This window comes from Leopardus geoffroyi, chromosome A1 (genome assembly GCF_018350155.1).
Source record: "Leopardus geoffroyi isolate Oge1 chromosome A1, O.geoffroyi_Oge1_pat1.0, whole genome shotgun sequence".
Classification (NCBI taxonomy): domain Eukaryota; kingdom Metazoa; phylum Chordata; class Mammalia; order Carnivora; family Felidae; genus Leopardus; species Leopardus geoffroyi.
In genome coordinates, this window is record NC_059326.1 from 97,235,473 (window position 1) to 97,263,226 (window position 27,754).

At 35.7% G+C, this 27,754-nt stretch overlaps 1 protein-coding gene across 4 annotated transcripts in view; it reads right to left on the minus strand.

Annotated features, from left to right (window-relative positions):
* DTWD2 (DTW domain containing 2) overlaps positions 1 to 27,754 on the minus strand; it is a 230,792-nt gene that overhangs the window by 180,523 nt on the left and 22,515 nt on the right. For all 4 annotated transcript variants that reach the window (XR_006714412.1, XR_006714413.1, XM_045486543.1 and 1 more), the window contains exons 2-4: positions 23,950 to 24,040; positions 16,981 to 17,075; positions 14,585 to 14,777 (exon numbers count right to left, since the gene is read on the minus strand). Coding sequence is in view for 2 of the 4 variants with exons in the window: in XM_045486543.1 (XP_045342499.1) it covers positions 14,585 to 14,777; positions 16,981 to 17,075; positions 23,950 to 24,040 (379 nt within the window). In the remaining 2 variants the exon portion in view is untranslated. The remainder of the gene's footprint in view (positions 1 to 14,584; positions 14,778 to 16,980; positions 17,076 to 23,949; positions 24,041 to 27,754) is intronic.

Sequence of the window (27,754 nt, forward strand, 5' to 3'; positions counted from 1 at the left end):
AGAATTTCTACCATCTTTAGCATCACCATAATCTCATCTATTAATGCATATTTGTTATTCAATCAAATGAAGTGAAAGAGCTAAACAGAAATAACTTTTGCCTTAAAATGCAACATTTATATTTAGATAATTTTGCATATATATTACTATGAAAAAATATGTCACAAAGAATACAGGATCAAAATCTATTTCCTTATTGAGGACTATAATCAACATCTTTTAATGCACAGCATTGGCATCTATTTTTAAATTTGGAGTTATGGGAAGAACAGGTGATTCAATTAAAAAGACATGTGAAACAATAATCAGATACCACTTCATCATGTCAGCAAAAGTTAAAATAACATAATACCCAGGGCTGTTGAGAGAATGGGACCAGAGACAATTTCATAAACTGTTACTGGAGACTGACCTGGCAGTATCTTTCAAGGTATAAAATGCGCATACTTTTTGACCCAAAATCCACTTCTAGGAACCTAATAAAAATTCTCACATGTTCAGAAAGCTAATGTGTTCAGATGTTCAGTAAAATATAGTAATCACACCCTAAATGTCCAGTAAAAGGAATGGTTACATGAATCATCATACTTATGTACGTATTGACACAGAAAAAGACCCACAATATGTCACATACGGGAAAAAAAAAAAAAAAAAAAAAAAAAAAAAAAAAAAAACACTAATTCCAGGATAATGTGTATAATTGTGTTAGGAATAAGCATTTTTTTGTTTTTGTTTTTTTAACCAGGTAACATTAAGGTTTCTGCCTGGGTTCAGGAAAATTCTCTCCACAAAATGAGATATATAAAGAGATAGTGATTTAAAGACATACCTAAATCTCTACCGAATTTGTAAGCAGTGGCAAGTTGAAAAAAAAGAGAAGTGAAAACAGAACAAACAGACATGCAGACATGCACAAAGAAAGAGAGAGACAAAGGGAGAAAAAACTATGTCAAAAGAACTAGAAGTATGTGTAGAAAGAACAGAATTACTGAACATTCAATTTTACTTAATTTTTTTTAATGTTTATTCATTGTGAGAGACAGAGTTCACGCACACGCATGCAGGGGAGAGGCAGAGAGAAAGAATACCAAGCAGGTATCCTGCTGCCAGCACAGAGCCTGATGCAGGGCTTGATCCCATGATCCGTTAGATCAGAACCTGGGTCAAAATCGAGTCAGACACTCAACTGATTCAGCCACCCAGGCACCCTTTATTCATTTATTTATTTTAATATTTTCTTTTTAAGTAATCTCCACACCCAACATGGTACCTGAACTCACAACCCAGAGATCAAGAATCAAATGCTCTACTGACTGAGCCAGCCAGGCGCCCTTAAACAACCAATTTTGAATAGTTCACCTCATCACAACTTTCTGTAAGCCGCATGACTTCATCTAACTCAACATTCGTTAGTCTATTCTACACACACATGAATGTTCTGTTTGAATGATGTGGGATAACTAGTAGGAAAGGCATAACCTTCCCCATCTGGATAGACACAAGGCTCATAAGAGACAACATCCACAGAATATAACAGTAGGAATACAGCGCAAGAGGTGATTATAACATTTTTGCAGAAAACTTCCGCAGCATATTTGATATGGAACATGAGACAATTTTACTTAAACTTCAAAAGACAAAGTATCCTCTATTAATAGCTACATTATATACTTGTGTGTGTGTATGTTTATATGTGTCTATGAATGTATGTTATATATTTATGTATATAAAACATTAGTTATCCCTATTTGATTTGTTAAAATAAATTTTCTTTTTTATCTCACACTATTAATATTTCAGTTTCTCAGCCTTGCTTTTTCCCTCCAAGGGACAGTAACTACTGCAATTTCTGGTTTATCTTTGAGAACATGAGCCCTCCTAATTAGCAACTGCTAGTGAAAGGAATCTCAGAAAGATAAGAAGAGATGCTAAGGCTCTTTATCGCATAGCTGCAGGGGGCAGAACTTTGAGCCAGAGGGTCTGTCCCAATAACACGCAGAACGAAAGCATTCACAAGAACACAGGTCTAGTACACAGGATGTCTGTTAAGTTACAACTGTAATCATGCTGCTCTATTTTCTATGATAAACAAATGTTTACTTGTAACAAAAGAGTTACATCTCAAGTCATCTGGATTCGAAGAATCCTAGCATGTCCTGTGACTCTAGCCTTTATCTAACAAATCTGTTTTTTTAATTGGTTGCCTTGCTTGATAAGTGATTGGCCTGGTAAAAGAATTTTTAACTCTCGTTTCTATTTCTGAAGATTTATATACTTGTACATAGTTTTGTTAACCACAATCTGAAACTTTATCTCTTTCCATCCACCATGCATAAAGGTAACATAAGCTAACTTATCTGGTAGATTTTTTTATCTTTAAAATCACATACATGTATTTTAAAATGTATTACTTGTATTTCATCAAAATTAAGAAATTTTGTACTTCCAAAGAGAGTCTATACTAAGAGGATGAAAAGACTTGTCACAGACTAGGAGGAAATATTTTCAAATTACATATTCTGGGACGGGTACCCAGAATACATAAAGAACTGCCAGACTCAGGGGCACCTGGGTGGCTCAGTCGGTTGAGCGTCCAACTTCGGCTCAGGTCATGGTCTCACAGTTCACGAGTTTGAGCCCCGTGCGGGCTCTGTGGTGACAGCTCAGAGCCTGAAGCCTGCTTCAGGTTCTGTGTTTCCATCTCTCTCTCTGCCCCTCCCCCTGCTCATGCTCTGTCTCTTTGTCAAAAATAATTTTAAAAAACATTTAAAAACAATTTAAAAAAAAAAAAAAAGAACTGTCAGACTCGAGGACCTGCAGCGGGATGGGGTAAGAAAAAAGAACTCTCAGACTCATTAATAAGAAAACAAAGAAGCTAATTTTAAAATGGGCAGAAGATCTGAAGTACACTTTACCAAAGAAGACAGATGGCAAACAAGCACATGAAAAGACGCCTAGCATCAGCAATAATTAGGTAAATGCGAATTTAGCCAATTTAGGGAAGATATCCCTATACAATTAGTATAATGGCTAAAATTTAAAAGACTGCCTTTGTCGGGGTGCCTGGGTGGCTCATGTGGTTAAGGGCCCGACTTTCAGCTTAGGTCATGATCTCACAACTGGTGAGTTCGAGCCCCACATCAGATCAGGCTCTGTGCTGACAGCTTAGAGACTGGAGCCTGCTTCGGATTCTGTGCCTCCCTAGCTCTCTGCCCCTCCCCCTACTCACGCCCCCCCCCCAAAATAAACATTAAAAAAAATTTTAATAAATAAATAAAGATTGCCAAGTTTTATTTATTTTTGAAAGGGCATGAATTGGGGAGAGGCACAGAGAGAAGGAGACACAGAATCTGAAGCAGGCTCCAGATGCAGGGCTCGAACTCACAGACCGTGAGATCATGACCTGAGCTCAAGTGAGATGCTTAACCGACTGAGCCACCCAGGCGCCCCGATACAACCATTTGAGAAAACAGTCTGGCAGTTTTCCAAAGTTGCCAAAAAAATTTTTTTTAAGTTTAACATCACCTATCATATGAATCCAAGCATTCCATTACTAGGTGAACAACAACAACAAAAAAAAAAACCATACATCCATACAAAGATCTGTAATGAATGTGCACAGCCACTTTACTTGTAACAGCCCCAAACCTGAAAACAGCCCATCAACAGATGCCTGCATAAACAAAGTGTAGTATATCCACATAATAAAAAAGAATGGAGCTCTGGTAGACGCCAACAAGAATGAGTGGCGAAATGGTTATGCCAAGTGAAAGATGTCATACCAAAAAATGATTATGAATGTATAATTATATTTGTATAAATTGCTAGGAAATGCAAACTAACTGACAGTGGCAGAAAGATCACTGGCTGTCTGGGGATGTGGGCAGAGGGAGATAAAGGAAGATAAAGCTTGAGAAAATTCAGTAGGTGATGGATATATGTTTATTACCTTCATTGTGATGATTTCACAGGTGCATACTATGCCAAAATTTAGCAAACTGGACACTTTAAACATGGGCAGTTTATTGCATGAGAGTTACAAAATAAAATTTAAAGGGGAAAGAGGATTATACATTCACAAAATAAATACAAGGCAATGATACATGAAATTGTTAAGAGGCTTCATGGAAAGAAAGGTAACTATGTGCTGACTATTCTTAGAGGCATCTATTCACCACAAGGATCCCAACAAGGAACCTGTAGTGATGACGGGTTTATTGAGCTGCTAAGGACAAGTAAAAGGTACCAGAATAGACCAATGCACTATGCTGAAAGCGGGTTAATGCAAATGATAAAGGACAATTCAAAAAACTACCATTGCAGATTACGTACCTACTGTACTCTGACAGAGTGCAAAAAGAGACTGAAAAGGAAAATCAAGGACAGGGAGATGGAAAGTGAACCTCCACAGCATGCTCTCCTTTGGTATCTACAGAAGATACCATAACAAATCTTCACAGAAAGTTGTCTTGCTATACATATTTATAATGTTTTTACATGTTTTATTTTTAGAGTTGGGGAGTAGAGACAGGAGTAAGGGGGGGGTGAGGGAGGCAGAGAAAGAGAGAGAGCACAAGAGAGAGAGAATGCTAAGTAGGCTCCACACTGTCAGCAAGGAGCCCAATGCAGGGCTCAATCCCACAACCCTGACAAGACCTGAGTCAAAATCAAGAGTCAGATGCTAAACCAGCTGAGCCACCCAAGCACCCATTGCTTTGTATGTATTTCTAAAAGATCAACAAGAAACTCCTGAGGAATAAAAATTCCAATTTCTGTTATTACTGAATGACTGTTTTTCCCATTCCTGATAAATGACTTTACAATAAAAATTCTCATTGTCAATGTAAGAATTCATAAGGAAAATGTATCTATTGTGTTTACAACTATAAATATTTAAGATTTCATATAACCTGTTATTTTTAGTTTTCAGGTAACCCCAGGCAATGATGTTTTTCCATTAATGCAAAAAAAAGTGAGACTTAGTATATTCTTCAATGGATTCTCATCATATATTCATTTCAAATAAGAAGTTTTCTCTAAGTTAGATACACATTTTTAAGGGCATTTGCTTCTTCTAATGACTTCCATCCTATACCACATACTGTATCTTACGTACTCAAATGTCCAAATTATCAACTAAACTATCTTCAATGTAATAACATTTTGTGAAGAATGGTAATATAACCCTGCTTCAATTTTTCTTAATCCCCAAAGCCATACACCAAGTTTTAAGATACTGCTCCTAGGGACATTAAGACTGTTTGCACGGGAATGCAAGCTGGGTGCAGCCACTCTGGAAAACAGTATGGAGGTTCCTCAAAAAACTAAAAGTAGAACTACCCTATGACCCAGCAACTGTAGTACTAGGCATTTATCCAGGGGATACAGGTGTGCTGTTGCGAAGGGACACATGCACCCCCATGTTTATAGCAGCACTATCAACGATAGCCAAAGTATGGAAAGAGCCCAAATGTCCATCGATGGATGAATGGATAAAAAAGATGTGGTGTGTATATATATATATATATATATATATATATATATATATATATATATATATATGTATATATATATATATATATATAGACACACAATAAAGTATTACTCAGCAATCAAAAAGAATGAAATCTTGCCATTTGCAACCACATGGATGGAACCGGAGGGTATGATGCTAAGTGAAATTAGTCAGAGAAAGACAAACATCATATGACTTCACTCAGATGAGGACTTTAAGAGACAAAACAGATGAACATAAGCGAAGGGAAACAAAAATAATATAAAAACAGGGAGGGGGACAAAACAGAAGAGACTCACAAATATGGAGAACAAACTGAGGGTTATGAGAGGGGCTCTGGGAGGGGGGATGGGCTAAATGGGTAAGGGGCACTAAGGAATCTACTCCTGAAATCACTGTTGCACTATATGCTAATTTGGATGTATATTTAAAAAAATTTAAAATAAAATTTTAAAAAAATTTTTAATAAAAAAATTTTTTAAATCTACGGAGACAACAAATAGAGCAGTGAGTTGCCTGCATTGGGGAACAGTGGAAATGGGAAAGTGACTGCTAAGGGATACAGAGCTTGTCGGGGGAAGGAACCCCAGAACATGAAAACACTGTGGAGTATGACAGTGGTGAAAGGCGTACAACTCTGAATGTGTATTAAAATCCACTGGATTGTACGCTGTGAAGGGCTAAGTTTAAAGGCTGTGAATTATCTCGGTGGAAAAATACCTAGTACAGCAATGCTTCTCACACTTTAACGTGCACCAGAATTATCTGGGTAGCTTATTAAAATGAGGATTCTGGGGGCGCCTGGGTGGCGCAGTCGGTTAAGCGTCCGACTTCAGCCAGGTCACGATCTCGCGGTCTGTGAGTTCGAGTCCCGCGTCGGGCTCTGGGCTGATGGCTCAGAGCCTGGAGCCTGTTTCCGATTCTGTGTCTCCCTCTCTCTCTGCCCCTCCCCCGTTCATGCTCTGTCTCTGTCTGTCCCAAAAATAAATAAACGTTGAAAAAAAAAAATTTTTTTTTAAAAAAAAGAACTTAATGAGGAACAGACAGAAGCAGGGAGGCAAGGAATTTCATGCAGAGATTTCTTTTTTTTTTTTTAATTTGTTTTCTTTTTTTAAGTAAGCTCTAAGCTCAACATGGGGCTTAAACTCATGACCCCAAGATCAAGAGTTGCATGCTGTACCAGCTAAGCCACACTGGGGAATCCCAAGCAGGCTCCACACTGTCAGCACAGAGCCCAATGCAGGGCTCAACCTCATGAACAACAAGATCATGACCTGAGCTAAAATCAAGAGTCAGACACGTAACAGACTAAGCTACCCAGGAGCCCCTCTGATAATTTTCTTTAAATTACCCTTTTACATATAGCAAGATCACAGTTCCTGGGAATTCACGTTCCATTACCTAGAATCACACAACCAATAGAAGCATGTTAACTCAAGTTCTGTATGTAAATATAATGCCATTTACAACGTTGGAGACAAGCCTCAGGGTCCATGTGTACCCAAACACCCCAAAACACGAGCCAGAAGAGACCCAGAGGTATGGATATAGTCTGTCATCAAAATTACGAATGATATGCAAAGATCAAAAAAACTAATCACTGACATAATAAACCTCCGGCATTCTGCATTTAACATTCAACTCTTCTTACTATGCCCCAAGGATACTGAAGTTTCATGACATGAAATACTTACTGTGCTATGGCACTAATTTAAAGCACATTTATTGGAAGATACGGTACAAAAGTCACTTAACAAACAGTAAGTAAAACAGGCTATTCAGAATCTAGGTCTCAAGGAGGCTGTCATGTGCCCTAGTTTTTGAGAATCTTTTACACATTACTCTGTGAAATTAAAAAAAAAAAAAAAAAGGCTGTTTCTTTTGAAAAGGAAAAGGGTATTAAAAAGTAAGCCTACTCCCAATGCTGGTGCTGTGACAGAAGTAAAGAAAACTGAAATTTTGGATAAAATTAAAAAGATAACCTGAAGGGGTGCCTGGGTGGCTCGGTTGGTTAAGCGCCGGATTCTTGGTTTCAGCTCACGTCATGATCTCAGGGTTTCATGAGTTCAAGCCCCGTGTCAAGACTCTGTGCTGATAGTGTGGAGCCTGCTTAGGATTCTGTCTCTCCATCTCTCTCGGCCCCTCTCTCACTCGTACTGTCTCTGTCTCTCTCAAAATAAACAAATAAACTTAAAAAAAATTTTTTTAAGATAATCTGAAGAAAACAAAGACCCAAAAATTTTAAAAGGTATCTGCAAGCCCATGTTCCCTGCAGCATTATTTACAGTAACCATGATAGGGAAACAACTTCAGTGTCTATAGATGAATAAATGCATAAGGAAAATACGGTATGTACATACACATGCACACATATATATACACACATACACGTATACATATATATACATACATATACATATATATACACACACACACACATACACACACACACATACACGCACACACATACACGCACACAATGGATATCATTCAGCCATTAAAATAAAGAAATCTTGGAGCACCTGGGAGATCTGTCATTAAGTGTCCAACTTCAGCTAGGTCATGATCTTGTGGTTTGGTGCGTTCAAGCTCCTTCTAAGGCTCTGTGCTTGACAGCGTGGAGCCTGCTTTGCATTCTGTGTCTCCCTCTCTCTCTCTCTCTGCCCCTCCCCGGCTCACACTCTGTCTTTCTCTCTCAAAAATAAACATTGAAAAAAAAAAATTTTTTTTTTTTTTTTTTTTTTAAGAAAATCTCATCCTTTGAAACAACACAGATGGACCTTGAGGGCATGAGGCTAAGTGAAATAAGTCAGGCAAATAAAGACAATAACCTCACTTATATGTGGAATCTAAAATAAATTCATTTTAAAAAATGAGCTCCAGGGGCGCCTGGGTGGCGCAGTCGGTTAAGCGTCCGACTTCAGCCAGGTCACGATCTCGCGGTCCGTGAGTTCGAGCCCCGCGTCAGGCTCTGGGCTGACGGCTCAGAGCCTGGAGCCTGTTTCCGATTCTGTGTCTCCCTCTCTCTCTGCCCCTCCCCCGTTCATGCTCTGTCTCTCTCTGTCCCAAAAATAAATAAACGTTGAAAAAAAAAATTTTTTTAAAAAATGAGCTCCAGACACAGAGAAGAGAGCTGGGGTTGCCAGAGGTGAAGGGTGGAGGGGAGATGAAATGGGCGAGTGGGATCAAAAGGTACAAGCTTCCAGTTATAAAATAAGTAAGTCACGGTGATGGCAGCTACACTTAATAATACTGTATTGTACATTTGAAAGTTGCTAAGAGAATACATCTTAAAAGTTCTCATCACAAGAAAAAAAATTTTGTAACTATGTTGACAGATGTTAACTAGACTTAGATCATTTTACAATAAATACAAATATCAAAGCATTATGTTGTACAGCTGAAACTAATATAATATTACATTATCAATTATATCTCAGTAAAAAAATAACAGGATAATGATGACTCTGAATTTGGCAACAGATTAGATATATAACATAAACCAGTTTATAATAGGTCCATGTAGACACAAGAAACAGTTTTCATGAAAATGTTTTAGTCCCTGAGTGGTCCCAACAGTGCTCTGCTTATCAAATGAGAAATTCAGCGCTAGTGAAGTTTTAAGGCTGGAGAGCAAGAATATGCAAATAACTCACTGGAAATAAGTTTATGAAAAAGGCTGGGAGCCTCCGCAAACATTTCCATATTCACCCTGGATTTATTCCTAGCCAATGTCAAGAATCTCCTGTGTAAAATTCCTCTGAGGGAAGAGATTCACTGCCAAATAGTCTGGATATATTAGAAACACAGATTAAAATTAAGAGACTAATTTAATGGCAGAATATTACAATTCTTTCAGTCCTCAAATAGGTAACTATGAAGTTTACATATGGTTATTTTATTTGGGGGGAAAAAACTGTATTTTTTCTGTAAAGAAAGCAATACTTTGGACTTTAATTCTATTTTTTTTCTTTCTGCCATTTTTTCTTATGCACTTACAGCAAAATTTTTATACTACTACAGAAACTGAATGGATCAGCTAAACTAAGAGTACCTGTGAAGACAAATTTATCCAAAAAGCAGGAAGTGGAAATAAGTGTACTGATGGTGTGGTTAAAAAAAAAAAAAAAAAAAAAAAAATTGACAAATTACATTTAGAAATAAAATTTAATCAACTTACGTTATTTATAGATTGGGAAACCTAGGCAAGAACTAAAGTTTCATGTCATATTTTACATTTTTGTTTTTCCCTTGCCGAACAAGACCACAAGAAAGAATTATGAAAATATTTCTATACAGTACTAATTTTGAATGAATCAAGAAATATCTATAAACAAACATACTTTCATAAGTAAACAACTCATGTATAATAGTCTGGTTATCTATAAATTTTTTGTCTGCCCATCCATGCCTTTAAATAGTCCTGATAACAACATCCCAAGTCCTTGAAGAAATTTCCAGATTCATGTGGTCCTGCTGTCAACAGTGGTACCACCATTCACCCCTACGTCAACAGTAGGGGGATTCTGCTCTGGGGAAGAGAAATCACCTCTCTGTTAAGATAAATAAAGCCAAGGGGAGACCAATCTGCTGCTTTCCACAGACGTCTTTCAGCAGCAGGGAGGAAGTCCATTCTGTATAAGAGATAATTCAAGCTAACACAAAAGGAAACAAACCTCCAAAACAGAGAGCTGCTTGAGAACCAGATCTAGGCAAGTCTGAGGCTGCAACTACCCATTCTGAACTTCCCCATTACATGACCTGTATACTTTGTTTTTTTGTTTGAGTTAGAGATGGACTTCTGTCATTAATTATTCATGAACGATGCATGTTACCTATAGCTTAAGTGTATTCACTTATTAAAGCAGGGCCACTGGGAAAGTCTATTGTGTAATAAAATTGTTTTCCAGAATAGCTGGGGAACAGTTACTAATTAAATAAAAATCATTACATATGAATGGGAAATTTTTCAAGAATGGGAAAATATATTAAAAATAAGCAATTTAGTGTTACAGAAGGTAGTTCAGAACTTATTACCAAACCACTATAATTATCAGTATCATTTAATAGATGTCTAAAGATATTTCCATTTTAAAAAATCAATCCCATTGGGACACCTGGGTGGCTCAGTCGGTTGAGCGTCCAACTTCAGCTCAGATCATGATCTCACAGTCCGTGAGTTCAAGCCCCATGTCGGGCTCTGTGCTGACAGCTGACAGCTCAGAGCCTGGAGCCTGTTTCAGATTCTGTGTCTCCCTCTCTCTGCCCCTTCCCCGCTCATGCTCTGTCGCCCTCTGTCTCTCAGAAATGAATAAACGTTAAAAAAAAATTTTTTTTTAAGTCAATCCCTTTTTCATCTCAACTTACCTATCCATCTGTGTATATGTATGTGTATATATACAGATAAAAATCTTTTTTTTTTTTCAGAAAGAGTAAATGTACATATTTCACTGGTTTTTGCAACAACTTCCAGAAACATATTTTGTCAAACCAACCCACACTCATGTTTGGGCTGGGTATTGTATGACACTCTAAAAAGCCATACGTATTATTATTCCTAAGATGACCCACATTTCCCATGTATATTAAGATGAAACTATCTCAAAATATACACATTTTTGTAAATTGTGTTGGGCTTTAAATTACTATTTTTTTTTATTTCGGGACAAAAAAAAAAAATATTTAGGAAAAGACATTCTTGCTAGAACTAGTAACATTTCAATTTCAAAAAGTAAATTTAGATATCTATTCCTTACTCTCAAAGGGCACAGAAAAGTATAAAATACACAGAGAGAGACTGATAAGGCAAATAATGCATAATGTTAAAACTTAAGGGCATTTGAGGGATGTCTGTATTATTCCTGGATAATACAGGATGTTTTCTGGACGTCTGAACCTCTTTCAACATAAAGGTTAAATTATGATTTTTATAAATACATTTATTTTCTCTTTTGTGAACTTTGTTTTCATATGTATGGCCCTTTTTTTTTTTTAAGATTTTCACCTTCATCTTATTCATTTGTAAGAAATCTAAGCTTATGAAGCTTTTATTGGATTCACAGTTTTCCAGAAAACCATCTGCCTTTCACTTTAGTTTAAGGTGGTATTCTCCCCTGTGTACTCAAATCTATTTAATGTTTCTTTTAAGCATTTTATTTTATCTGATGGTTGTAATATATCGTTTTCAAGGGTAAACAAATATCCACCTATATTTGCTTCTGGTTTGGGAAAACATGAAAAGGAAAAAGTCATAAAAAACATACAGCACAGTCAGACTGAGGAAGCTATTTAATTTACCTATTTCCTTATACGCTAATCAATTTAAAGAAGAAAACAGGTTTGGTAAATTATAAATTTTAAAATATCTTTTAATCTTTTTACGGTGACTTTGTAGTTTATTTCTATGGCATTCACGTAGCTACCACAAAATGAAAGATGAGAGACACAGACATAGCATAAGCATGCAGAAAAGGAAAAACAATTCAAATATTTTCACTAAGACATTTTACAGATACAAGACTTTCATTAAACTTTCCTTGTATATTGGGCAATATCTAATTGTAATATGAATACAAATCTTGCTAAAATGTGACACAACCTAACAGCAACCATGCCTTTAGGAGTTGGTTCTTGTGGAACACAGAACACTTAAGAAACCAGATAAACCTTCAGAAGCTATCCTAGGTAAGTATCCTCGATGGAAGCTTCCCTTTTAGAAGCATCATGCCACTTTGGATAAGACCACAGTCTTTGGCTCGAAACTAGATGGGTTGAAATTGCTCTGCTGTGAAACAGTTATGTGATCTAATGCAAACTATTTAAGACATCTGCACCTCAGTTTCCTTACATGTTACCTAAGACAGTAACAATCCTTTGAGGAAGATTTAAACAAGTTAATACATGGAAAACACCTGGAATTGGGACTGGCCCATTCAAAGCACTCAACACATTAGCTATTTTTTTGAACTATTTTTGCATAGTTGAGTCTCATTTAAAAACCATACCTGCATTTTAACCAAAGGGAATGAAAACTACAAAGAATTTGAGATTAGATTGTCAGCATCTATTATTATTATCTTAGAATAAAATAATCTATTAAAATCTATATTATTTTTCACTAAGAGCATGTCTTGTTATATATACAACAGAGCAGATAAATACACAAAACTACAGGAAAGGTAGAGATAACTTCATTTAAAAGACTGAACGGAAGCTTCTCATACACCTTTTTCAGTATCAAACACCCCATAGGTGACAAAAACTAAAGTATAAAGAAAAATGCAAATTACCAAACCTTAAAAAGGGAAATATTTTCATCATTTGAAAATGTGAATTTTTTATCATCACAGAAAAGATACAAAAAATTGCCATGTACTAACACACATAGAAATCATAAACATATTCAAAATATTGCAGGCAACCTTCTTTTATCACAATCTAACAAAATAAGAAATAAAAATAAAATAGGGACAAAAGTGTTGTTAATGCATGAGAATTAAGAAGTCATTGATAATCCATGGGTAGAAAGAAATCAACACAAATTACAAATTATATCAATGCTATAAATACAAACATACATCAACCCCAAACTATAGGATACAATGAATGTTACACTAAGAAGAAATATGGCAGCCTTCTCTCCCTTTATTATTAAAGAAGGGACTCACCTTAGTAAAGGAACATAGTACACAGTAAAACCTTACAAAAACAGAACAAGCTGGAAAAGATGAAAGAAAGTGATCAAGATAAAAGTACAAATGAAGGAAATAAGAATGAAGTATAACAGCCATCAAAATAGTCTAAAGGCTAATACTTTTAAAAGCTAAATAAAAAGGTAGAAACATCTTTTGAACATGCTCATGGGGAGAAAAAGTGAGAGTATATGATTAGAAAGGAGAAAGGACATATTCAGAATAAATTAAAATAAGTATTTAAGAATACATTCAGGTACATATCAGGCAATTTGTTAACTCAGGTGAAAAAGAAACAATTCCCCCAAAAAAGATAAAAGTTATTTAAAAAGTGAACCAAATAGAAGAAGAAAGTTTGAATAATTTCCATAAGAGTTTGAAAGAAGAGTTTAAAAGTTATTATGTTTAAAAAGACCAGGACCAGGGGGTTTCACCTAAGTTCCATCTAATTTTTAAGAAGCAAGGCATTCCAATATTATTCAAACTATTCTAGGCCATGGAAAAATATTAAAATCTCTCCTATTCATTTGGTAAAGTTAAGATTATCTTCATAACCAAATCTGATTATAAAAGTACAAAAAATATACAAATTATAATTCAATGCTATATATATATTTTTTTTTACTTTTTTTAATGTTTATTTTTTAGAGAGAGGGAGAGACAGAGCACCATCAGGGGAGGGGCAAAGAGAGAGGGAGACACAGAATCTGAAGCAGGCTCCAGGCTCCAGGCTGTCAGTACAGAGCCGGATGCAGGGCTCGAGCTCAAGAACTGCAAGATCATGACCTGAGCGGAAGTCACACACTTAACTGACTGAGCCACCCAGGCAGGCCAAATGGCATTTAATAAAATATAAGATTTGGCCATCTATCAAAAGGATAATATATATGATCAAGTGGACTTCATTCCAAGAACAAAAGAATGGCTCAATACAAGATATGTATCATCATCAACAAATTGAGGGATAAACTAATTAAAATAATAAATGAAAATTCAGTCATTCCTAACAAGAAGAGGGTATTTAGTTACCAAATAGAAGTATTTAAACATAACACTTAACAAAAACATTAATTCACACAGAAATAATTAGTCCTTACACTTCACTGATTAAATGTCTGAGATACTCTTAATATAGTCAAATACCTTAACTATGGTGAAGTTTGGTGGTAAGAATTGAGAAAGATGAACAAATTTCAAATTTTCCACATATATATATATCAAACACACACAAGCATATACATATCTATGTACATGCATTCACGCACATAAATACTATCAAATACGTATGTAAAAATGTAAGTGTGACCCCTCACAGAAAGCATATACAACATACAAAATTACACAATTGCATTTGTTCTATGTTAAAACACTAGGTTACCTGTTTGGGCAGGCGAAACAAAGAATTCTTATAGAAAATGTCCTTAGCCTGGCTCCATGTACCATCAATGATGATGATTGTGGAAGGATAAATAGGAGAATCTAATATAAATTCTTCCAAATTAGCAGCTTCAGCCCCTGGATATAATATTAATGTATCAGACTTCCGACAAACAGTTGAAAGTTCAGGATCTCTAAAAATTAAAAAAAAAAAAAATCATTAGTAGTTTGTGAAGGGAAAGAAGTTTTATTATTCTTAGTGTGCTTCCTTCAAAAATATACACCAAAGCATTTTGGTACTGGAGATGTAATAAGGAAAGAGACAGCCACTGTCTGGAAGTAACAAAACACCCTCGAAGGGAAGGAAACAAGTTGAAGAGTCAATTAAAGATAATTAATGGCATCTTCTTCAAACTGATAAATGGCATCCACAAAAATGTACAGCCAACATCATACTTAACAACGTCCCCTGAGACTGGGATCAAGGTAAAAACGCTGGCTTTCACCACTCCTAATACATACTGTACTAAAGCTTCCAGTTACTGCAATAAAGCAAGAAAAAGAAGTAACAGGCAGAAAGGTCAAAATGACCTTATCTCTAGATATGCTATCTCCACACAAAGTTCTAGGGGTAAGCTACAGAACAATTTCAATAAATACCAAATGAATTTAGAAAGTCACTGGGGGTTGATACATAAAACCCACCTGTTTTCCAATATACTAGAGGCCAAAAACTGAAGACTAGCATTTTTAAATTCCATTTACAAAGGACACCAAAAGCAGTAGGTCTCTGAACGATTCCTCATGGTTACATCATGTACTCTAACAAAAGCTTAAATTAATCACTCCATTGCCAGATTAATATTAAATCAATAATCTTAATTGGCTTTCATTTAAAAACCATCAGCAAATAATAATTTCCTGAATAAGCACTACATCACGCACTTAATATGGTTCAAAATGGGATGAGCTATCTGAAAAAGGGTCAAGTTTCTCATCCAGAAACAAATTTGTGGACAGGTTAGATGGCCAAATGTCAAGGATGACCCAAATAGTTGCTATTTCTACCACTATAAATGCTCACCACTTTTGCGGTTAATTAGATCCAAGCTGCAGTTGGATCAAGTTGGGATAGATCTATATTCACCCAAGAATTATAGAGAAACAAACTATCATTCATTATAAAGAGTCTCTATATGAAAGAAGTGTCACAATGTAAATGATGTGGACACTCCCCCATGCAAAGAGTTCTGGTTTTCACTTCCATTCCCAACCAAATGGCAAAATCCCCAACAGCAGCACCAAGTCCAGAGCAAATCTCACCTCTGAGGGCAAGGTAATGAAAAGTTTGCATAAGAAAATATTATATGAGAAAGTGTTCTTAAACAATAGTTTCAGAGAAGGGAAAACACAATTTTATAAAACTCTAACATGATGTTATTTTCATAATATGAAGCCAAATAATAAAGGAACCCAAAACAATAAAGGAAGGAAAAAGTCTGGTCACTTCCCTGAGCCTGGAGCCAGTATGAGTCTTACTTACTCTTTTGAAATCTTCATATTTTCAAAAGTTAAATTTTGTATGAAAGTAGATTTAACTGTGTTAGATAGGATCAGAATAATTTGTGAAGGCTTTGTGAATGGGCAGAAAAGCCAAAAAAAAAAAAAAAAATGCTTCAAAGTTAAAAAAAGACTTGTAGAAAAATTTAAATATATAATATATAATTTATATTTTTTGATAATGGGTTATATAATAGAGTATGAAATAAGATCCAAGAACATTATAGAAGTGTCAGTGAAGTTATCAACTAATGGGCTACTGTCTATAAAAAATACTGGGCTTCATCAAAAAGAATATTTTAAATATGACAGGAGAAGGCATTCTATCCTTTAAAAAAACATGACATGCTGTAACAAGAATACTAAATATAGTACTAGTCGCACTGCCTTAGAAAGCTTTAATGGTCTAAAAATGGATAAATATGTGTTTATTTACATAAATGTTTATCATATATAATTGTTAATTAAAAGAAGAAAAAACAAAACTAAATCTAATACAAATACTCTATCATCCCAAAGGCAGTTTTAACCAAAATGAAATAAACAGGAAAATATGCCTTTAAAAGGCTCAACATATATTACTATGGAATTCAGATAATCCCTTTGTCTATTGCACTCTGGCTCATGTTTTTTGAGGGTCTTTTTGTTTGCTTTGATTGTCTTATATATATATATATATATATATATATATATATATATATATATATATATATATATTTCTTTTTTTACCTCTGCCAATGTACCATGTTCTGGGTCTGAAGGATAAGGTAAAGGAAATCATTTTTAAAGCTCTGTGTAGCTAAGAGTTATGCTAAAGTGCCCTAAAAAGTAATTTACCTTTCTTCACTGAAGCGACGACCAATCTTGACTTTACACTTGTCCTGGGGGAGGCATGCTGCTAAAAGGGGAACTGTCCGCAACACTTTGTTTTCCTTTAATTAAAAAATTAATCAAAACATAGATTTGCACGTAGACAAACACACTTTTAAAACTTTCATGATGAACATCTGATTCATTACGTGATAGATAACTTTCACAAGACTTGTATTACAGACCACAGCCGAATAAAAAGAGCTAGTTTCTCTGAGTTATCAGTATTAATAGAATACAAGTGCACATTTTCCTCTACTTGGGTGTGTTTCCGGGTTTACTAATCAAATAAGATAACATTAAGCTAACTATTGGTTAAGATTATGAAAAACGAAATTTGTGTTTAACTAAATTGAATAATTTATTCTACATTTCAGTAGTAATTATATTTTATAGTACGTCAACTTGAAGATAACTGCCTAACTCTTTATGTCCAGAAAAAAAGTGCTGAAAAAAAAAAGTAATAATAATGGGTCATATCAAAGGGACACAGAAACCAATCTTAATTTAAAGAGCTCTCAATGACCAAAATGGAACAATGTGAGTAACAAAGTAAGTAGCAAACTATTTGGATTATGACCCAAAATGCAAAATAAATAAATAGGAGAGGAGAGACAAATCTTCCTTACAGAAGAATTCCAAGTAATAAACATAAGTACTCCATAATACAGCAGGTGGAGCTTGCTTAATCTCTCCTACCCACCTGAATGCAGACTGGATTTATGGCCTACTTCAAAATAATAAAGGGTATAGAAAGAGGAAAAATGTAAAAACTTTAGAGTGGGGAAATATGGTGACCATCCCTATAAACTCCATTAACTATCATCAGTGATTGTTTTTCCAATGTCCTAGCTTCTAGCACTAAAAACCACCTTTTTGTCACAAGAATCCTATCCTTTAGGGCATGTGGGTGGCTCAGTCATGTGAGCATCTGACAATGGGTGAGGTCATGATCTCACAGTTCACGAGTTCGAGTCCCACACGGGGCTGACTGCTGTCAGGACAGAACCCACTTCGGACCCTCTGTCCCCCTCTCTCTCCAACCCTCCACTGATTGAGCTCTCTCTCTCTCTCTCTTTCTCAAAAATAATAAATAACATTTAAGAAAAAAGAATCCTCTCCTTTATCCTAGTATACCCAACTGATTCACTATTTTGCCTCAGCCTCCTTCCTCTGGTTATTTTGGTCTACAGTGGTCAGTCACTGTCTGGCTCTTCTCCACCAGCCCAACTAGGAATGTCAAGCCTGATCAAGTAAGTGATGGAGTCCCTCTCTAACCAGTTCACCTACATACAGCCCCCGTTACCTTTATCAATGTATATAACACTGCTTCATATATCCTCAAAGTAAATTATTTCACCATGATAGCACAACACACACAGCATATTAATACACAAAACAGTAATGTTATACAGAATTTACTAAAGTAATTAAAAATAACTTTGTAATTACATTACATATGTTGGTAACAAAAACAAAAAGTATGGCTAGTAACAGTATTCATCAACCACTCACACACACATACACCCTTCAGGGACATTTTTGTGTCAACCTCTTTTGCCCCTAAGTCCCTGAAGTGTTGATTACAATAATACAAAAAGGTAAATCTAGAGACGCTGAGGACAGTTAAATTCATCAACCTGAAAGTTGGCAAACGAAATAGGAGAGTCAGAATTTGCTGGGACTGTAACTAAAAAGAAAATGCAGCAAGCCAGAGCTGTGAGGGAGCCTGAAACTAACGTGGAGTAGCTCTTACGAGAAAAGGGACGGGAGGAGGGGGGAGGAGAGGTTTAGGACATTTTCCAGCGTGTCCTACTGTTTTCTTCCCTCCTTACAACCTCTGAGACTACGATACGTTCTTAAACCACTCTCCGAACTTCTATCAACATACAGATAAATGTCAAATTAAATAGTGCCAAAAGATCTATAATGTTCCCAGATACACTCCCCAATACCACTTCCCAGAAGCAATCACTTTAACTCTTTCAGCTATTTCCTTTGGTAGTTATCTCCATATTTCTATATAATGTGTCTTACTAATTTTTGATTTATCAAATTTAAATACTATCTACAAGCTACCATTTATTATCATAATAGCTGACTTCAATGTACATAATAATACACTGACTGATTCATGTAATGCTCACAATAAACCAATAAAGAAGTATATCTTTTATCATGTCCATTTTACTAATGATGAAACGAAAGCACAGAGAGGTTAATGAACTTGCCCAGGGTTACAATTTACAGAGCTATTAAGGCTTTAAACTCAAGCAATCTGGCTCCTGAGCCCTTCCTCTTAATTAATGCACTGTGTCACAACAGCCCCTTAGAATAAATGAGGATTTACCTTTCTTCCATCACTCCTTACTCTCATATCATCTAATAGCTTTAGTTAAATCAATCAACAGTGCTTACATCACTATGGTTACATATACACTGTTCACAAAAGGTCATGTGGTTTCACAGAACATGTCCTCCTTGTAAATATTTTTGTTATTTTGAAGTAAGCGTTTTATTTTATCCTTAAGTAATTTTCTACATACATATATCTACTCTTTGAAATGCTCCGTCATATCACCTCCATATCATCCGCTCCACCAAATCTTTTTTTTCCACAGCCCCCCTCCTAAAGCCTACCCAAGTGGTCTTGATCACTTTTAATTTTGAATACATTTTTATTTTTTTTAAAAAAGTGTGCTGACATTAAGCACAAGGCAACCCAGTATTATTGAGTTAGATTAAAACTAGAAAGCTCCTTGGATGATAAGGAAAACAATATGGATGTACTTGCATAGAACTGTACAAAACACACACAACTGCAGATGGATCACCTACACCATGAACTAACCATGAAAGAAAGAAGGGAAGGAAGCAAAAAATGTGAGGAAGAATGAATAAAAGAAGGAATAAAGGAATGAATAAAATATTTGAAAGCATTTAAATTGCCACAAATCAATGAAAACACCTACTTTTCTGAACTTTCACTTTTTATTTTAATTTTTATTATTGAAGCATAGTTGACACACAATGTTATATTAGTTTCAGGTATACAATACAGCGACTTGACAATTCTATACATTACACAATGATCACCACAATAAATGTAGTTACCACCTGTCACTGCACATTATTACAATATTAATAACTATATTCCCTATGCTGCAATTTTCATTTCCGTGATTATTTACTTTACAACTGGAAATGTGTACCTCTTAATGCCCTTTACCGATTTCACCCATCCCTCTACACCCCTCTCCTCTGGCAACCACCAGTTTGTTCTCTGTATTTATGAGTCTGTTTGTGTTCTTTATTTGTTCATTTGTTTTGGTTTTTAGATTCCATGTGTAAGTGAAATCATATGGTATTTGTCTTTCTCTGTCAGACTTATTACACTTAGCATAATATACTCTCCATGTCTACCCACGTTATCACACAAACGGCAAGACCTCATCCTTATTTTACAGGTGAATCATATTCCATTGTGTGTAAGTGTGTGTGTGCGTGTGTGTGTGTGTGTGTGTGTGTACACCACCTCTTCTTTATCCATTCATCTACTGATGGACACTTAGGTTGCCTCCATATCTTGGCTATTGTAAATAATGCTCCAATAAACATAGAGGTGCATATATCTACTCAAATTAGTGTTTTCATTTTCTGTGGGTAAATACTCACAGATGGAATTATTGGTCACATGGTATTTCTATTTTAATTTTTTTAATGTTTATTTATTTTTGAGAATGAGACAGAGACAGTGCACACAAGATGGGCAGGGACAAAGAGAGAGGGAGAGAGAAAATTCGAAGCAGGCTCCGTGCTGTCAGCATAGAGCCCGATGTGGGGTTCAATCCCACAAACCATGAGATCATGACTTGAGCTGAAATCAAGAGTCAACCACTTAACCGACTGAACCACCCAGATGCCCCTCTATTCTTAATTTTTTGATGAACTTCCATACTTTTCATACTGGATGTACCAATTTACATTCCCACCAAAAGTGCACAAGGCATCCTTTTTCTTCATATTCTCAACATGTTATTTCTTGTCTTCTTGATACCAGTCATTCTGACAGGTGTATGGGGTAATATCTCATTGTGGTTTTGCTCTGCATTTCCCTGATAAGTGATGTTGAGCATCTTTTTGTGTGTCTGTTGGACATCTGTATTTCTTTCTTGGAGAAATGTCTATTCAGGTTCTATACCCATTTTTAATTGGATTATTTGTTTTTGGATGTTGAGTTGAATAAATTCTCTATGTATTTTGGATATTAACCCTTTATGAGATTTATCATTTTCAAACACCTTCCCATATTCATTTTGTTTATTGTTTCCTTCACTGCACAGAAACCTTTAATTTTGGTGCATTACCAGCACCATTTTTTACACTATATTTTTTATTTTGTTTCCCTTGCTTGAGGAGACATATCCATAAAAATGCTGTTAAGGCCAACGTCCAAGACTTTACTGTCAATGTGTTCTTTCTGGAGTTTCATGGTTTCAGGTCTCACATTTAGGACTTTAAACCATTTGGGGTTTATTTCTGTGTATGGTATAAGAAAGTAGTCCAATTTCACTGTTTTGAATGTAGCCGTCCAGTTTTTCTAACGCCATTTGTAGAAGAAACTATCTTTTCCCCATTGCATATTCTTGCCTCATTTGTTTGTAGATGAACTGACCATGGAAGTGTGGGTTTCCTTCTGGGCTCTCTATCCTGTTCTATTGATATATGTGTCTCTTTTTGTGCTAGTACCACACTATTTTGATTTCTATAGCTTCAGAGTATATCTTAAAATGTGGGATTGTAACACCTCCACCTTTGTTCTTCTATCTCAAAATTGCTTTAGCTATTCGGGGCAGTTTGTGGTGATATGCAAATGTTAGGATTATTTGCTCTGGTTCTGTGAAAATGCTATTGGTATTTTATTTTATTTATTTTACTTTACTTTACTTTAGAGAGAGAGAGAGAGAGAATGTGAACAAGAGCAGGGGAGGGGCAGAGGGAGAGGGAGAGAGAGAATCTTAAACAGGCTCCACACCCAGCACAGAGCCTGATGCAAGGCTCAATCTCACCACTGTGAGATCATAACCTGAACCAAAATCAAGAGTCAGACACTTAACCAACTGAGCCACCCAGGTACCCCTACTGGTATTTTAAGAGGTATTGCGCTGAATCAGTAGAACTCTATGGGCATTACAGACATTTTAAAAATGTTAATTCTTCCAATCCATGAGCATGATATACCTTTCATTTGTTTGTGTCCTCATCAATTTCATTCATCAACATCTTAATAGTTTTCATGCTAAAGGTCTTTCACCTCCTTAGTTAAATTTGTTGCTAGGTATTCTATTCTTTTTGGTACAATTATAATTGAAATTGATTTCTTTGTTTATCTTTCTGATACTTCATTGTTAATGTATAGAAACATAACAGATTTCTATATACTAGCGTATCATGCAACTTTACTGAATTCATTTATTAGTTCTTGTAATTTTTTGGTGGAGTCTTCAGGGTTTTCTGTAGTACAATGTAATCTCAAATAATGACAGTTTCACTTCTTTCTTACCAATGTGGAAGGCTTTGAAAACATTAAAATTGCCACACATCAATGAAAACACCTTTATTTTAAATGCCATATTATGTCTGAAACCACAAAATAATAAAACGACATGATACTACATACACTGCAAAATGAAAAAAGCATTCACTATCAAAAGTGAAGTTTTATCCAAAACCATTACTGCTGATAAACTAATTTTTGTTATAAATTTGAGTTGCAGAGTGTTGCAAGTTTAAATGCAGCAAAGTGGGGCACCTTGCTCAGTCAGTGAAGTGTCCAACTCTTGATTCCAGATCAGGTCCTGATCTCACAGTTCGTGAAATCGAGCCCCACAGCAGGCTCTATAGTGATAGTTCAAAGCCTGCCTCGGATTCTCTCTCTCTCAAAATAAAAAATAAAAACTTTTTATAAAAATAAAAAAATAAATAATTACAGCATAAATAATTATGGTGACCAAACTGTTCAAATCCTAACAAAAGCATGTTGTTAACACTGACAAAAGGGCTGCTCAATAAATGGAATATTTAATAATTTACAATAAAAGAATAAGTGTTTTCATCATTTGGAAAAGGAAAAAGACTGATATCTTTAAACACTTTGTTAAAGATTTAAAATAGCATATACTTCAGAAATTTAAGGAAAAAAAAATCCCTTCTTCAAAAGCCTAACTCAATAGATGATATCCTGAGTTCCCAAATGTTAGAAGAATTTTAACTTCAGTTAATCTAAACCCACTTTGTACCATGCATCAACTAATTTTATAATGATTCTCTTTTCTGGTTATCAATCAAATCCTTCCCTCCATTCTTCATTACTGCAGCTAATCAAGAGTTACAAACACCAGCACATGCATAATTCTCATGTATATAAGAAAATATTAATTAAAAAGTCTTTATATACAACACATATGCTATAATATATACATATTTGTTGTATTCATTTAAAGAAATAAAACTTTATATATTCATTTTCTAACACTAAAATGCTGACATTATTTCTACTTATCAAGAAACATTAAGAAATATAAACTATGATCAAAATTTAAAAAGCAACAAGTTTCTTAGTTCTTCAATCACAAAAATCTCATTTTTTCTTCATGCAAAATGGTTGGGGTTCTCAATTTCTATACTATTCAATTACAGTTTGTTGTGAAACAATACTGTTTTATGAAATAACCATTTTTATCTGTCTCTAAAGCATATGACACTATACTATCATATAACATACAAAAGAAACTATTTTTTCCCAAAGACAAAGCATTTATCATCAATTTATTTTCAGAAATGTTAAAGAGCTGGGAGGTATAAGGATATTCATTGGTGTGTTTTCTCTTATGTACTAATATTCTATTTGCAATTATGTATTTTATAAAATCTTACCTCTGCTGGATGTTGAATTATGTACAAATGAGTAGAGATATGCAGAGGATGCAATGGTAGAAATGGACACAAACATACTTTCTGAGGCCGGCTAAAGGGCAGAAAGAAAAAGGAAACCTGTAAATGCTTAAAATACAATGAAAGAACAATAACCCAAAACCTGAACATAATCCCTCTTCTCTACGTAAAGACATTTGCCAAAGCTGCATTCTTTTAAAATGAAACACCAAGAGTGATTCAATCAATTAGACTTTAGATATGAGCATTTGGAAAAAGATTCAAGTAAATTCTTTACCATCTATATAGATCAAAGTAACTCAAAAAAATCTGGCCTGAGTTATTAGTGAAGAATACTCATAAGCCATCAACATGGTCTTTCTATTCCTGAGGCAACACTTCTAACTTGCATTCCAAATCAAGAAAAGATCTGATGTCAAAGAGAAATTCGGCAACTCTTCTAAATCATCTGATATTGGAGGGAACAATATGATGATGAAATATAGGAATACACTTATGACCCATCAATCGACACAAAGAGCTTACCAATTGTAAGAAGAAACCCAAATGGGCCACCAGATTACATTTAGCTAGAATTATATCCACAGAATGTCTGCCTTATCCATTTATTTTCCCTTTTGTTATTGTTTGTCATTTTTGTTTTACTTACCTCTTAGTGATGTACTATTGTTTTAGTAACACTTATACTCATTACAAAATTCAAATGAGATAAAAGTATACATTTCTATCTCAGTCCTCCAACCTAGGGGATCAGTTTCTTGTGTGTCCTTCCAAATGTATTATAGGAATATACATGGATCTTTTACCATTAAAACCTATATTTGATGTGTGTGTTTACAATATAAAATTCATCAAACAGCCAGATACAGTATATCATGGGAGTACATTTTCATGACAAGTCACTCTTACAGGCAAATGTTACATGCCATTACAACAGTACACAGTGAATCTTAAAAGAAATTCCCAACAGCATACTATTACTACTACAAAACTGTTATCAATTCCTTCTTCAGTTTAACTTACGTAGAGTTAGAGCCTGAAGTAAGAAATGATTACATTAATAAACCACAGAGTGTGAGTAAATTGGTTCAATTAAATCTACCACCTCATTCTGTAAGAAAGTGTCAAACCTATGCTCCTGCTGAAGAAATTATCTAGATGATATCTTAAATGGAGAAACATATTGCACAACATGACCACGCCTCCCCTCTCCACCAAGGAACCTAGAATGGATGGTCAATCCAAGGAAAACCATCATAATCCACTTTCCAGTGATAGCTGACATGATTCAGTATGATTACTCTGCCCTACAATGGATTCCCTGTTAAGAATGGGAGCAGAGTTATAGGGATGGAGAGCATCTTTCAGTGGTCATAAGAAGAGTAAACATGAGTAAATACAGAGAGGAGCAAAGATGGTTGACAGAACTAGGTATGTTGACAAAGAGGTCAAAGGCTGCAATTAGAAAAGACTCCTCACTGGGGCGCCTGGGTGGCGCAGTCGGTTAAGCGTCCGACTTCAGCCAGGTCACGATCTCGCGGTCCATGAGTTCGAGCCCCGCGTCGGGCTCTGGGCTGATGGCTCAGAGCCTGGAGCCTGTTTCTGATTCTGTGTCTCCCTCTCTCTCTGCCCTCCCCTGTTCATGCTCTGTCTCTCTCTGTCCCAAAAATAAATAAACGTTGAAAAAAAAAAATTTTAAAAAGAAAAGACTCCTCACTGAGCAGAAAGATGAAGAGGATGAAATACATCCAAATTCTAAAATTTTAAGTTGCTGACTTTTTGTATGAAACTCTACATAAATAAAATGCACAATCCGATGTCACTAAAATTCTTTTGTAAAATGTAATTTAATATCAAATGAAGGCAATTTAAAAATTCAGAATTTAAATGGATATCACCTTAAATACCTGTAAGCTGTTTGACACTTAGACTATGAAAGAATGCAAAAAAAAAAAATCAAATATCCTATATAGGAAACATTCACATATCAGTAAACTCAAAAAATTGAAAAATCCAGTCAAGTAAACAACCTGGGTAGAAGCTATAGATTTCTGTGGGCATTACAACACTAGGTAAAATAAACCCTGAATATAACATCTTTAGCTTATCACACATATAGTGATTATAAAAGTCCTCAGTATGACACTTGAGACACTGCAGAGAACTGCTCTGCTTTTCATGTCTGACCAAAACCTTTGTTCATAAAAGAAAAAGAAAAAAAAAAATTCAGTTACTTGAAATGGTAGTTTCCTTCCTAGGAACACATCTTTGAACTTTAGGAGCATTTAGAATTAAGTAGTTTGGAGAGTTCCACTTCCAGGAGGACAGGAAAAGCTGCTTCACAGACCAAAAGTCCAGTGAAATAAGGAAAGCTGACCAAAACTATTTTAAAAAACAATCACTGAAAAATAGAAATACCCTATAACCCAGCATACTGGGTACTTATCCAAAGAATACAAAAACACTAATTCAAAGGAACACATATACTATGTTCATAGAAGAATTATTTACAGTAGCCAACATATGGACACAACCCAAGTGTCCATCGAATGATGGAAGGTGTGGGGTGTGTATATTCATACATATAGTGGAACATTATTCAGCCATAAAAAAGAATTAAATGTTGCCATTTGCAACAACATGGATGGAGCTAAAGAATAAAACGCTAAGCAAAATAAGTCAGTCAGGAAAGACAAATGCCGTATGATTTCACTCATACGGGGAATTTAAGAAACAAAAAGGCAAAGGGGAAAAAAAGGAGTAAGAGACAAAGTAAAAAACAGACTCTTAACTATAGAGAACTGACAGTTACCAGAGGGGAGATGGGTGGAGGGATGGATGAAATAGATGATGGGGATTAAGGAGTGCACTTGTCGTGATGAGCATTGGGTCATGCATGGATGTTTGGATCACCTTATCGTACACCTGAAACTAATGTAACACTATGCTAACTTAAGTGGAATTAAAATATAAAGTTAAGAAAAAAAACAATCACTGTAAGTCCCTTGCAATTTTCTAGGGCATATTCAAACAAAGAAACATTACTCCAGAAAATCTACTAAAACTTGGTATTGGGACCATTTGTGGCATCTGAGCCATAACCAATTTCCTACCCTGCCCCAGGTCAAGCTGACAAACTCCACTCCATGTAGGTGTGACCAAGAGAACCAACCTCCCTCTCAGTTCTTTTTTTTTTTTTTTTTTTTTATTTTTGAGAGAGAGGGAGACATAGATTCCAAAGCAGGCTCCAGGCTCTGAGCTGTCAGCACAGAGCCCAACGTGGGGCTTGAACTTATGAACCGTGAGATCATGACACGAGCCAAGGTGGGACACTTAGGACGCTTAACTGGTTGAGCCACCCAGGCGCCCCACTCCCTCCCAGTTCTTAATCAAGGCTTATCCCTTATGTCACAAACGAGGCAGGCCACCAGCATTTCTCACCCCCTCCACTCCAAGCAGGCTAAATTTCTGGCAAGTGTGGTCAAGAGAGCAGAGGCTGCCTTCCTCCACACAGCCTTCCTCCTATAAAACAAGCTTTACCGCAGTGCAGGAGGCTGGCGATGCTAGAGCTCCAAGCGTCCTCAACCTAGTCTGCTCACAGAACTTAAGTTTGACACCAGAAGCAGCAAGCCACAGGCTTGCTCAGCCCTGTAGCCAGAACACTGGCTAGGAGAGTCTGCCCAGGAGAGGCAGACTGTAAGAAAAGAGAGCTCTGAAGCTCTCCCTAAAGGGACTGACTTCATTTGAAAGAGTGTGAGCAAGTTCAAGCCTAAGGGTGCTCTCAAAG